Consider the following 13,389-nt stretch of genomic DNA (forward strand, 5'->3'; position numbering starts at 1 on the left):
GGCTGTGTAATTATTTTTACTATATTTTGTCTGGCATCTGAGAAGGATCCACCTTGTTGCTGGACTTGGAAGTTGATTCTCATTTCTAGCTTTCTGATTGATTATTGAACAAAAATTCGCTTTTGATTTGAAAAGAGTGGAGTAAAATTCTCTGGGTCATTTTTTTTTTCTATCTGAAAGTATTTCCAATTGTTGGAAATGGCCTCCCTCTCATTCATTTATTCCTCGTTTTGCTTCATTGTTGAGGATTCTTACCATGGCTTTGCCATTGGCAGCTGATACTTATATGATGTTAGACTCCATCTTGGAGACGTGTCCACATTTCCTAACATTGTGTTTATAATTCAGATTAACATTTTGAGCATGTCCCTGGACAGAAACTATATTGTCATACTGTCACCTATATGCATTGATTCTTATTCTAAAAGATAAGGATGTTGGAATGGCTGGGGTTTATGTTCACTTGACTTATTTGTTTCTGTCCTCTTTCCTTATTTTCCATGGTTCTTTTCCCCCTGTCTTATTCTGTGAGTGTAAAACCAGAATAATTTAGTTGCAAATGAATGTGTCCCTTGTAAAGATCTACATCAGGGACAAATTTACTGAATGTCCACCGAGAAAATGAGGGAGCTGGCTGAAATTTTTCATTAATATTTGTTTATTTATTTATTTAACTCCCATCTGTCTTTTACCCTTAGAAATTTTGCTATTGTTTTTTGTTTTAATTCTGCTCCTTGGGGTGCTTGGGTGGCTCGGTTGAGCATCTGACTTTGGCTCAGGTCATGATTCCAGGTGTCTGGGATCAATTCTCAGGTCAAGCTTTCTGCTCAGTGGGGAGTCTGCTGCTCCCTCTCTCTCTCTGCCCCTTCCCTGTTTGTGTTCTTTCTCGCTTTCCCAAATAAATAAAATATTAAAAAAAACAAACTCTCTCCTTTCTGCAGAACTTGTAGTCATCATCGTTAGCATACCTGCCCTTTTAGTAGGTCAAATGCCTTTCATTTGGTTCCAGTATCAAGCCTTTCCTTCATTATCACCCCAAACAGAATACACTAAAAAATGACATTCAGGGGAGGGGGACGTGTAGCTCTTTAGCAAACAGCATGGGTAAGAAAATGGGTTAAAAGTGTCTTTGCCTTCCTGCCTATGAGCCTGTAGGCAGCTGGTCATGAATGGAATTGGGTATTGTTGGGGACCCTTGCTCAGGAAGGGGCAGGCTGGTTCCCGGGGCTGCATCTGCCCCCTTGATCCTGTGGTCTTCTTTCCTTACCTGGGTGGTGGGGATGAGCCTCCTACTTAACTACAAGATGGCAGAGAGAATCACCTGAGATGATGCCCTCCGGTGCTTCTCCTTAGTGAGCATCCACAGACCTCAGTAGGAGCCTGGAGAGACACCCCTTTTCAGTAAGACCCACCTTTACTGGGCTGTGAACAAGTACAGTAAAGCTGCTCTAATCATTCATAAGATTCTGTGAGACAGGATCAAGAATCTGTTCTTACAATGTGGTTTCTTTGGGGTCTTCTTGTCATGAAGAGATGATCACATCATTTCTTCCTTTCAAAGAGCCATTGAACTAAAAGCTAAATAAGCTTGCTCTTAAGACCTGATGTCCACATCTCACACTAGGTGTAGACGTGCTCCGAGGTGGACATCTCCTTATGGGGCTGCATGTTCTTCAGTCAGCGTGGTGGGTGTCTTCTGAACTTTCTTTCCAATTCCTCCAATGTCTGCCTCTGTCCTGGAGCCACAGGTAGCACACAGTATGTGTGTGTGTCCTTCTCAGTACCTGCTGGAGCAGGTGACATCAGCCGAACCTGTGCCTGTTTCATCCTCATCTTACCCTCAGCGAATGAGAGTCTGGCAACCTGGAGACTCCTAGGGAAAAGTTACTAAGTTAAATGCATTTCCTTGTTTGAGAAAGTGTTACTTCTTTTTAGAACTTCCATTTATTTTGTTAAAGACTTTTTAAAAAAGGATTTTATTTATTAATTAGAGAGAGGGGGAGAGGGCATGAGCAGAGGGGAGGGTCAGAGGCAGAAGGAAAAGCAGACTCCCTGCTGAGCAGGAAGCCCAGTGTGGGGATCAATCCCAAGAGCCTGAGATCATGACCTGAGCTGAAAGCAGATGCTTAACCAACTGAGCCCCGGGTGCCCCTTAAAGAGTATATTTTAATCATAGGTTTAATATGCGTTCATTCTTTAAAATTTTGAAAAAAAAAGGAGAGAAGTTTCCTATCCTGAAGAAACTACTTTTGGTGTACATTCTTTCAGATTTCTGTTTCCCAGAATATGTAACTTTGTGTATTGATTTAATTACTTTATATGCACCAATTTGCCACTTCCATGCCAAGGTGTCTCCTCCTTTCAATGACTGGGAAGTTCCATGATTCGTAGGTAAATAGTTGATTTAAACATGTCTTCGTTATTTGTATTGTTCTCAGCTGCTTTGATGCACAAAATGTTTGCACAGCATCCTGTTATTTCTCTAGGATGCTCCCTAATGCAGTTACTGCTCTGTCCTCACCCCAGCTCACTCTTCCCAGCCCTGCAGGAACCCCCCTTGCTCTTTCCAGAACATTCCAGACATGCTCCTGGAATCCCACCGTTGTCGTCGGCCCCTCCCCCTGGCAGGTTTTTTCCCAGTGGCCGCCAGGCTTGCTTCCTCCGTTCTTCGGATTCTCAGCTTTTCATCAAGACCTTCATCCCTCTCTTCCCCTTCTCTGCTTCTCCCCGTGATGCTCTGATCACCTGATATGTTATATTTGTGCACTGTGTCTCCTCTCACTGAAGTGTAAGCGTCCCTGGGTGCTGGTTTTCGTTGGTTTTATTCACTTCTGGTGCTAGAACCGGAACGGTGCCTGGCACAGAGCACCACTTAGTAAGTGCTTTTAAGTGATTGAATACGCGGATGAGCCAATGGCTAGGGTGGATAGTTGACACCTTCCTGAAAGATTTTCACCCATTGCCCGGTTGACACCTGTGATGGCTTTTTGAACTATATGCCAACCAGAAATGCATAAAGGCACCCGCTTCCCGACAGTATTTGCAGTGGTGGATTCTTATTATTGTCTTTCATTTTGCTGATCAAGTACATGGCGAAGATGGTATTTTTTGCTAATGTTATTTTATTTTACTTTTTTTAAAGATTTTATTTATTTATTCATGATAGTCACACACAGAGAGAGAGAGAGAGAGAGAGGCAGAGACATAGGCAGAGGGAGAAGCAGGCTCCATGCACCGGGAGCCCAACGTGGGACTCGATCCCAGGACTCCAGGATCGCGCCCTGGGCCAAAGGCAGGCGCCAAACTGCTGCACCACCCAGGGATCCCGCTAATGTTATTTTAGAATATTGTACAGTTTTTTTTTTCATATTCACTCAGCACAGAAGAGCAGCTCTTACTCTGTGTGTCTCTTTTATTAGAGAGGGATGTCCTTTTTAAAACCCTTCCCTCCATCCTATTATGATTATCTCAGGGTTGTCATGGTTTACTTCCTGGTGCAAAGGGCATGAGACCACCATGATTATCTAGTGGGGAGAGGTGGTCTTGATTCACTTCCTGGTGCAAAGGGCATGAGACCACCATGATTATCATGATTATCTAGTGGGGAGAGGTGGTCTTGATTCCCTTCCTGTGCAAAGGGCATGAGACCACCGTGATTATCTAGTGGGGAGAGGTGGTCTTGATTCACTTCCTGGTGCAAAGGGCATGAGACCACCGTGGTTATCTAGTGGGGAGAGGTATTCTTGATTCACTTCCTGTGCAAAGGGCATGAGACCACCATGATTATCTAATGGGGAGAGGTGGTCATGATTCACTTCCTGGTGCAAAGGTCGGGATCAGGGGTCGTGATTCACTTCCTGGTGCTGAGGAGAGCCCTAACTGTCCTTTCGGAACTGATCAAACCAGGATTCTGTTGGCAGGTGGGAAGCTGAAGGTTGGCTCTCAGGAGGCGGTCACGGTGCATCCCAGGTGCTGAATTAGCTCTTGTTTGATTGATTACTGCCTTATCTCTTAAAATGGAGCCAGGTTGTTACACTTTCAAATAATTTTTATCGAAATAATTCGTGACCAAAACCTGAAAAATACAAAGAAATAAAAAAAAAAAAAATCCGTGAGTGCCACCATCCAGATAACTACGTTGATATTTACCATTCCTAGGTTTTCCTTATATTCCCTCTGGTCTTTTCCTTTGCATACTTTTATATAAATTTGATAATTCTGCATATGCTGTGCCAGGGCAATCTTTCCATCTACATTTATAGCAAAAATGTTTTCATATATATGTGTATATGTACGTATATTTGCAAACTATGTGCAATTTCCTGCCCACGTGGTTTTCTGTGGACCTTGGATAAGTTTCATATCCTTTCCGATTCTGGGATGTCAAGTGGTCCGTGTCCCCAGAATCACCAATAAGAACACGTAGGACACTTTTTTTCAGGTTTTTTAGGATTGTTGTGAAATTGTTGTGTCAGAGTTCGTGAACACTTTTACTCTCCCATCGTTTTCTAAAAGAATTGTCCGCTGGTACTACCCATAGTAATGTCTGCGAGTGGGGCTGTTTTGTGCCAATTAATTTGTATCATCAGGAAATGGGTCATCGACCTGTTCTCTTTTGGACGTGTAACAGTTGGAACCTCGTTCAGAATAAACACTAATAAAAGCTTAAATAACTCCAGTGGCCACGGTTCAACGGTCCCCTGTGGCAGCTTGTTGCAGATTTTAATAGCACAAGGGGTTTTGATTTCCTTTTATTTTCTTTTCCCCCTTCTACTATTTTCCTCCCTCCTGGGTTTAAAACATGTTTTCCTAGCTCCAGTTAAGCCTCAGTACTTCTTGTTCTGTCTTTGTTGATTAATGAGTATAATTGACCCCTGTTGTCTCTATTATACAAGCCACAGCAATTTGTTTTTATGTAGCAGTTATATTCTGAGCTGTCACAAAACCGCCTCACAAAGAGCGAGCTCATTATCAGCCTGAAGGAAAAGAATTTTAAGTGATGAAGTGAATAAAGGTCCCTAAGAGGAGGAGGAGGAGGAGCAGAAGTCTAAGCTGTTGGAAATGTTCAAGGAAACGAAGAGCTCTAGGGGCAAAATCACCCATTGTTGCTTAGGTACCCGGCGAGACTTGGTTATATCTAGGAATTACTAGATTAAAAAGGGCTCCCCATAGAGAGGGTCTTGAAGACTGGATGTAGAAGGATTGAATGTAGGTCCAAGAAACCACAGAGCATGACATTTGATGGAGTGGGTTGAAGCCCATGGGAAGTTCATGGTTATAAACATGATTATAGAACGCCCAGCTAAATGCCTCTGTAGGGGGAGCGGAGGTGACTTCTACGCTGGAAAGTTTCATCTGACCATCAAGAACACCCACGTTTCCACAGTATTTCAGAAAATGGCCATTATTCATTTATGTTGTTTTTTTTTTTTCCTCCCCTACTTTCCCTCTTCCCCCATGATCTCAATGACATTTTCATCAGCTCACAGAAGTAACAAAGCAGCTGAGGTCCAGGGAAGAGACGTTGGAAGGGAATGAGATCCTGGCTTGAGCGAAGTCAGTCTGCCACAAACCTTAAACGAATGGGGTCCTTCTGTTGCAGAATTCATCTTGTCTTCAGTGATTTTATGGAGAGCTCTTGGAGGAAGTGTCCTGTTGCATAACCTCTCTTTATGAACCTTGACACACTTTTTCTCATAGGAGGAGAGGAAGGAATTAACCACAGAAGGAAGGGGAAAAAATCCTAAGTAGCCACAATAAAATAATTAATAAATGGCGGCTCTGAATTATGAAAGGCAGCATCTAGAGGTGACTTAAAAGATCTTCTCTTTATTTTGTGAATAAGGGAGGTCAGGCACAGAAAATTCCATTTGCTTTCGCCTTGTTTCTCCCAGTTCCTGGTAGAGCTGGCTCTCAAATCCCGAGTGTTCTCCTTTCATAGGTTAGGTAGCTCCTCAGCAGTTTGAGCTGTCTTTTGGGCAAATTCTTCTGTTCTCACACATTCATGTAAATATTTGACCTAAAACAGCTCCAGAGAAACCATTCTCAAAGTGGAGGGTTATAGTAATTGTAAAGAAACTTGAATTATCTTATTTAAACCATGTCTTGTTTTTAAGTGTTCAGAAGAAAGTTGATTTAGTTCCTTGCAGAAACCTCTGATGCAACAGCCATGTGGCTCTGGAGAGAGTGGCAGGGGCAGGTGGAAAAGCTTTGAGAATCTCTCTGAAACTCTCTACAAAGAGTAGAGCATCCCCAAACTATAAGACTTTTTATCTCCTTGTTGGAAAGAAATGAGGAGTTTTCAACCTTTATAGAATGGCAGGGATGTCTTAGGAAGAAAGGAGGGCATTTCTGCCACTGACGGTCAGCAGGGTATGAGAAGCCTAAGGGTCAGTGTCTGGGCCGGAGGAGAACAGGTACCTCTTGGTTAACTTACCTCCACTTGGTTAACCCCATCTTCTAAAAAAAAAAAACTGGGCAAATTGAGCTTCCTCAATGAAAAGAGTACTAGCTCATACTTGGGTGTACAAATGGAAGTAGGCACCTGGTGTCTTGACTTTCTTCAATGAAGAATTTCTGGAGTCACTATAGCTGTGGCATTTAGTCACCACAAGTCTCTGTGTTACGTGAGTTTGTAGGTGTAGAATTTACGATGGTAGGAGGAAGAGAAAATAGGGATACGGCTCAAAAACATACTTAAGCACTCCCTTGTGGATTTTTCCCCCCTACACTAAAACCCATCAAGAGAGAACACTCAATGGGCAGGCCAGGTGGCTCAGCAGTTTAGCGCCGCCCTCAGGGTGTGATCCTGGAGACCTGGGATCGAGTCCCATGTTGGGCTTCCTGTATGGAGCCTGCTTCTCCCTCTGCCTGTCTCTCTCTCTCTCTCTCTCTCTCTCTCCCTCTCTCTCTCCCTCTCTCTCTCTCCCTCATGAATAAATAAATAAAATCTTTTAAAAAGAGACAGAGAACACTCAAGTGTAGAATATGGTGAAATTTTACAGTTTCAGTTTATCCTAATTGGGATCACACTCTGCTTTCCTCGCCATCCTCTGTGGCACATGCAGGAAATGCCGATGACACTCCTGTGAAGAGGTGTTTTGCCATCCAGGGGAAACCCTACCCCCAGTCTCTGCTAACTGTATGATTTAGAACTGTTCCGTCTTCCCATGACCTTCCCAAGACCTTCTCCTGTGTCTTGTCATGGCGGGCATGACGGATATACTCTAATTTTGCCCCTCCTACCAAATGAAAGGGATGATAGAGGGAAAAAACCCACTTTGTAAAGATCTGGATTTCATTAAGTTCAGTGTGTGGTAATAGATGGTTCTCGAACCCCTACCTCCGTGTGCCCCCAGAGCCTCACCTGGAGTGGAGGGGGCCTCCCTTGGATTCGCATTTTTCCTTCCTCCTCTGCAGTGCAACCAGAAGGCAGGGCTGCTGCTGCTTTTCATGCCTTTCGAGGCTTTCTCGCTAAACCCTTGACTCCTTGTATGCTATTTGCTCTGCCTTCTGTTATCCTTTAAAAAACCATCCCCCTGAGGTGGTGCTTTCTAATAAAATCACATGGTTTTCCTCAAAGATATTGAGAAGCAAGGTCATGTGAACTGAGGATTTCCGTGGAGGGAGGTATTCCTGTATATTTCTGCAAAATGCATTGTGGGGACGTGTTGCGTATATTTTCGTGTCTAAGCTGCTCTCTCCCAAGCACATCTACCTGCTGACATGGGCCTATGGGGGTGAGCTCCACCCTGCACCTGGTGTCAGGCCCCACGCTCTGATAATGATGGTATACCTCAACTAGTTAGTACTCTCCATCTTCCCACATACTCCTCAGAAAATCGGGCATGTGGTCCAGAGTAGGAGAGGACTTCCCCTTTGGGGCCCTATCCTTGGGCCTCTTATTATTTTAATTAGTGACACACTCTAAAGCTGTTCATTTGGTCTGAGCTTTAGCTTGACTAACGTCTGTGTTTTGTCCTGTATAGGTTACTCTGGCCAGGACTTCGACTGGGCAGATTATCACAAGCAGAATGGGACAGAGGAAGCACCTCCCTTCTGCTTCAGAAACGTAAGAAGCTTGGCTCTTGCTACTCCCTTTAATCCTAGACATTGTTCACCATGAATTTTGTAGTTGCTTTCTGTTCATGAGCAAGATTAGAGTGCTCCTATGTTTCACAGCATCACAAAGGTTTTGTGGTTTTTGCAAAGCCCTCTTTCGGGTTGTGTGTCAGGGTGACTCTGGGCCATAGTCACAGATCCACTACTGAATGTACAGTGGCTCAGTGGAGGCTCCTTTCTCACTTACGGAATGGTCCAGTGTGTTCCGGATGAGCTCGTGCTTCTTATGGTGAGCCTCCGCCCTGGGTGGCCTCTGGCTTCATCATCTGAATATAGTGTGCAGGTAAGGAAAGGGATGAAGGAGAGGATGGTCTTCCTTGTTGGCCCCGTAGCTGATAATGACGCGTTACTCCATTCACCCTCCACTAGTGAGAACCAGTCCCTCAGCCGCACCTGCTGTGAATGAGGCTGGGAAACGTACCCCAGCTAGGTGACTGTTCACAGCCATGATTCTATACTCCTGAGAAGGGAGGACACGTTTGGGAGGCCACCTGTGCCACCATGACATAGGCACTTGCTGCGTGGAGTATAATGTCAATGAGCCCCTTGATAGGAGATTCTCTGCGCTTGCAGTATGTTCTTAATATATGATCATAAATGTCTTTTCTTGGATTGCTTCATTAAGATGCTAGGCTAAGAGTTCTCTGCTGTGCTTACTGTAAGCCACTTCCTTGTTCAAATAGAGCTGTTGGCGTGATGGCACATAAAACAGTGGCATGCAGATCTGTGTGTTCACACGTGTGTACTTGTTTCGTTATAGGAGCTGATTGTATAAAGTAGCTTATAAATTATTCATTTAAACCTTATCAACACTAGGAACTATGAAAAGGGATACAGATTATAATTTCTGTTTTAAGAATAAGCCATAAGTATATAGCCAATTGTGTTGAACGTGCATTTAGTTATGAAAGTTAGTTCTTTATGCTAACAACAAAACAAAACAAAAAACCCCCAAAAAACAAAAAAAGACTCAGTCCTCTAAGTGGGGACTGCAGTTACTACCGTGCAGAATGCTCCCAAATCAAAGACTTCTTCTGGACCTAGGCTCCTAGAGCTGCTGATTCCTTGCCACCCCACATATAATTTGTACTGCGGGGCTAAGGGCATACAAGAACGAAGAGGCAGAGGGGTTGGCTTCATAGAGAAGCTCAATCCTGAGCAAAAGTCAGGGGTGGATTTTGAAGAATAAAGTACATCGATCACCAGGTCAGCTCGTACACAAACGTGCAGAAACACATCGGCGGTAGAGGTGGAAATCAGGGCTCCTGAAATGATTGAAGGGACTTTCTAGTGGCTGACACTGCATTTGCACAAAGGGGGTTCTCCTGCAGCATAGAAAGATCTGTGTGGTGAGTTGAGGTGGTGTGACGGGGAGCCTGTGTAGGCATGCCACCTTGAGGTTAGCCTTGGGTTAGCTCCCAGGGCTTATCAGGTCTCAGTGCATCTTACTAAACTAAACCTTTTACTGTAGTGACATCACTTGCCACAGAGTCCTGGCCTCGTTGCCATTAGTTTAGGATCATGGAAATACTTACCACATCCCCAAACTCCTGTGAAGTTGTGCTTTGTACCCAAAAAAAGAAATATTTCTTCCCTGCCTCTTCAGCCTTTGGAAGGAGGAAAATCCTGACGTGTCCACTATTTCTGTACGGAGGGAGTTGTTTCTTCTATGAACACAGTTCCACTGCAGCTTTTTTTAATCTGTCCCCTGCTCCTGTTCAGCCAGTAGCCAACCAAGTGGAATTTAATAGTGGAGCAAGTAGCCACATCCCCAGGTGGCCTCTGAGCTTTCAGGATTTAGCTACCAAGATTAAATCTCTTTTAATGAATATGCTGGTGTATTCATTAGGAATGCACTTGTTACAAATATGCCCGCTTTGTTTCTGGCTCCCCGTTTATTTAATCGACAGGATTGTTATCTGCCTGTTGGCGTATGCATTGCATTACCGGGTACTTTGCTGAATTTTGTTAGCTTGCTACAAGTGCTCCTTAATGGAATGCTTATTATGAATTCATTTTTTAATCACACATCTTGTGTGTACTAGAGGAGAGGTAGTGTGGAAGTGAATGCATGGAAGACATTTCCCTGGGGATGTTTAACAATCAGAGGCAGCTCTGGAATGGATTGACACAGGCAAATGCTTAGTAAAATAAACTCACAGGTAACAGTTTTGCTATTGATCTTTATAAATTACCCTCAAGCAGTGAGTTGAAACGAAAATAGGTTATGTGGTTGTAGCTTTCCCTTATTAAGTAGGATAAAATGCATTTTAACTTACTTAGAGGCTTTTCAGGCAGCCTATCAAGTTGTATTATCAAAAAGAAGCTCAATACATAATATTCATGGATGAGGCAGGATGACTTGCAGAAAAATAGTACACCTAGAATTTCCGTGGTTCCCATTTCCAAAGAAACATAAAGGAAAAGAGCAAATTGCTTTCTTAACATACACTGGATAATTTTGTTCTGGTTACATAAAAATATAATTGCATTTGCAACTTAACATATATAAAAAGATATGTGAATGTGAATAACCTTGGTTTCCTCCCATGGATCATGTAAAGATATGATCTCTATTATTTACAGAAACCTGTTAATCTCATTTTATATATTTTAAAATAGATACATATAGTATTGTAATGTCTGGTTAAAATTTATAGCAGTGGATGATTTGGGAAATTTTTATATGTTTATTTAAAAATAATGCTTGGAGGGAGTTTTGCTTTGAATATTGGCTGAGCTCATACTGAGTTGACACCCTGGCAGATAGCAACTATAGACTCTGCACAGGACAGGGTACCAAAACAACTACCTGAGGAGTGTGGAAAATGAACAAAAGTGAGCAGATCTAGAGGGGAACAGGTACTTGGAAGGAACACTGTGGAGTGATTGTGTGATTTTTTTTTCAAACTTCTTGACAGTTGACAATGTATGAGATGACAAAACCAGTAATGTAAAAATCACACTCTTTCTGGCCCAATGAACCTGATAACAGAATTTGAGCAATCACAACTGTGGGAAAGTGAAAGGAGTCTCAGAGAGGGAAAAGCCAGGAGATGGAACCACAAATCCTATGTATAAACTTGGTCTGAATCTTTGGCTGATCCTCAGATTGTGTATTTTCCCAGCAAACTTATAGCAGCCCAGTTAAGGACAAAAGACTGAAGTGGGGTTTGAGCTCCTTCTCAACATACAGACTGTGTAGTTCGAATCCAGCCAAGTTAGTTCCTTGCTAAAACAGAAAGCCAACACTCTTAGGAAGAATATAACACAGTCCAGGGTCTCTACCATGTAACATTTAAAACATCTAGACTTCAGTGTTGCTCATCACATAAAGAAATAGGAAAATCTGACTCATTCTCAGTAGAAAAGCTAATCAACAGAGACCAAACCCAACATGACCCAGATGTTGGAATTAGCAGACACGTATCTTAAAGTATCCATTTGGGGTACCTGGGTGGCTCACTCTGGTAAACGTCAGGCTCTTAATTTCCACTCAGGTCATGATCTCAGGGGTCCTGGGATTAATCCTTGTGTCAGGCTTCACTTTGTTTAGTGGGGAGACTGTTTGTGGATTCTGTCCCTCTGTACCCCCCCCCAAATAAATAAATGTTTTTTTTTTTTTTTTTTAATTTAAGCTTGATGGTGCACAGCAGTGATTCCCAAAGTGTGGTCCTTAGGCCAGCAGCTTTAGCATCACTTGGGAACCTGTTGGAAATACAAATTCTGTGGCCTTACCTCAAATCAAAAGAATCACAAACTTTGGGTAAGGCCTAGCAGTCCATTTTTAAAAGGTTCTCCAGGTGATTCAGGTATACCCTGAAGTTTGAGAAGGAAACTATGAACGAGAAGGTAGGAAGTGCCAGAGAAGTAGAAAGTGTAAAAAGAAATTCTAGGACTGAGAAATGCAATACCTGAAATAAAGGAATTCATTGGTAGGGCTTCCTAGCAGAATGAAGGTAGCAGGGGATAGTTCATGACTTTGAGGATAGAAATGACCCTATCTGAAGAAACAAAGAGAAAAAGAAAGAAGATTGCATGTGGGGAATGAGAAGGAATCTTAGGGATCTGAGGGACAATATCATGTGTAATTGGAAACCCAGAAGAAATGGCAACAGAGGCTGTGGAAGATAATGTATGCAAAGAAACAATGGCCAAAATTTACCAAAGTAGCTGAAAGTACTGATGAGCAGGATGGTCTGTGGGCCCTAAGTAGCATAAACACAAAGAAACCAAACAGTCAAACTGCTGATAACCAAACATAAAGAGAAAAATCTTGAAAGCATCCAGAGAAAAAAATGATACATCCAAATAGAACAACAATTTTTTGGAAGATTTCATTTATTCTTGAGAGACAGAGAGAGAGAGAGAGGCAGAGACACAGGCAGAGGAAGAAGCAAACCCCCTGCAGGGGAGCCGATGCAAGATCCCGGGACCCCAGCCTTAGTTGAAGGCTGAGCCACCCGGTATCCCTGGAACAATTTGAATGAAGCAAACTTCACATCAGAGACCAGGGACACCAGAAAACAGTGAATCAATGTTTGTAGCACACTGAAGGGAAGAAACCACAATCCTGTATGCACCAAAGCTAATAATACTTCCTGAGTGAAGAGAGAAACAGACACTTTGCCAAGGAACATAGGCAACTGACAAAGAAACATGAAAAAATGCTCGACATCATTAACAATAGGGAAAATGCAAGTTAAAACCAGGGTTCAGGAGCAGCCCCAGTGGCTTAGTGGTTTAGCGCCGCCTTCAGCCCAGGGCGTGATCCTGGAGACCTGGGATCAAGTCCCACGTCCAGCTCCCTGCATGGAGCCTGCCCTCCCACTCTGTCTCTGTCTCTCATGAATAAATAAATAAAATCTTAAAACAAAAAAAGACAGGGCTTGGGAGCAGCGGACACCTATTAGAATGGTTAAATTTGAAATAATGCTAATACCAAGTGCTGTTGGGAATGTTTAGCCACTGGACCACTGCACACTGCTGATGGGAATGCAAAATGATATATGGAAACCAATTTGGTTTCCAAGGAAGTTAAAAGTACATTTACCATGTGGTCCAGCAATTCCATTTCTAGAGAAATGAAAGCTGGTTATAGGCTGCATTGTATTCCTCACAATTCATACGATGGAAGTCCTAACCTAGAATACCTCACAATGTGACTATATTTGGGGTTAGTTTTCAAAGAGAGAGTTAAGGAAACATGAGGCCATATGGGTGGGTCTTAATCCAGTAGGACTGATATCCTATGAGAAGTCGTAATTA

The 13,389-nt window shown here is 42.9% G+C and overlaps 1 protein-coding gene across 6 annotated transcripts in view; it reads left to right on the plus strand.

The window, feature by feature from the left end:
- SFMBT2 (Scm like with four mbt domains 2) overlaps window positions 1-13,389 on the plus strand; it is a 216,808-nt gene that overhangs the window by 152,166 nt on the left and 51,253 nt on the right. For all 6 annotated transcript variants that reach the window (XM_072749599.1, XM_072749597.1, XM_072749602.1 and 3 more), the window contains one exon: window positions 7,989-8,071. In XM_072749599.1, the coding sequence (XP_072605700.1) occupies window positions 7,989-8,071 (83 nt within the window). The remainder of the gene's footprint in view (window positions 1-7,988; window positions 8,072-13,389) is intronic.

Source organism: Vulpes vulpes, chromosome 2, assembly GCF_048418805.1.
Source record: "Vulpes vulpes isolate BD-2025 chromosome 2, VulVul3, whole genome shotgun sequence".
Lineage (NCBI taxonomy): Eukaryota > Metazoa > Chordata > Mammalia > Carnivora > Canidae > Vulpes > Vulpes vulpes.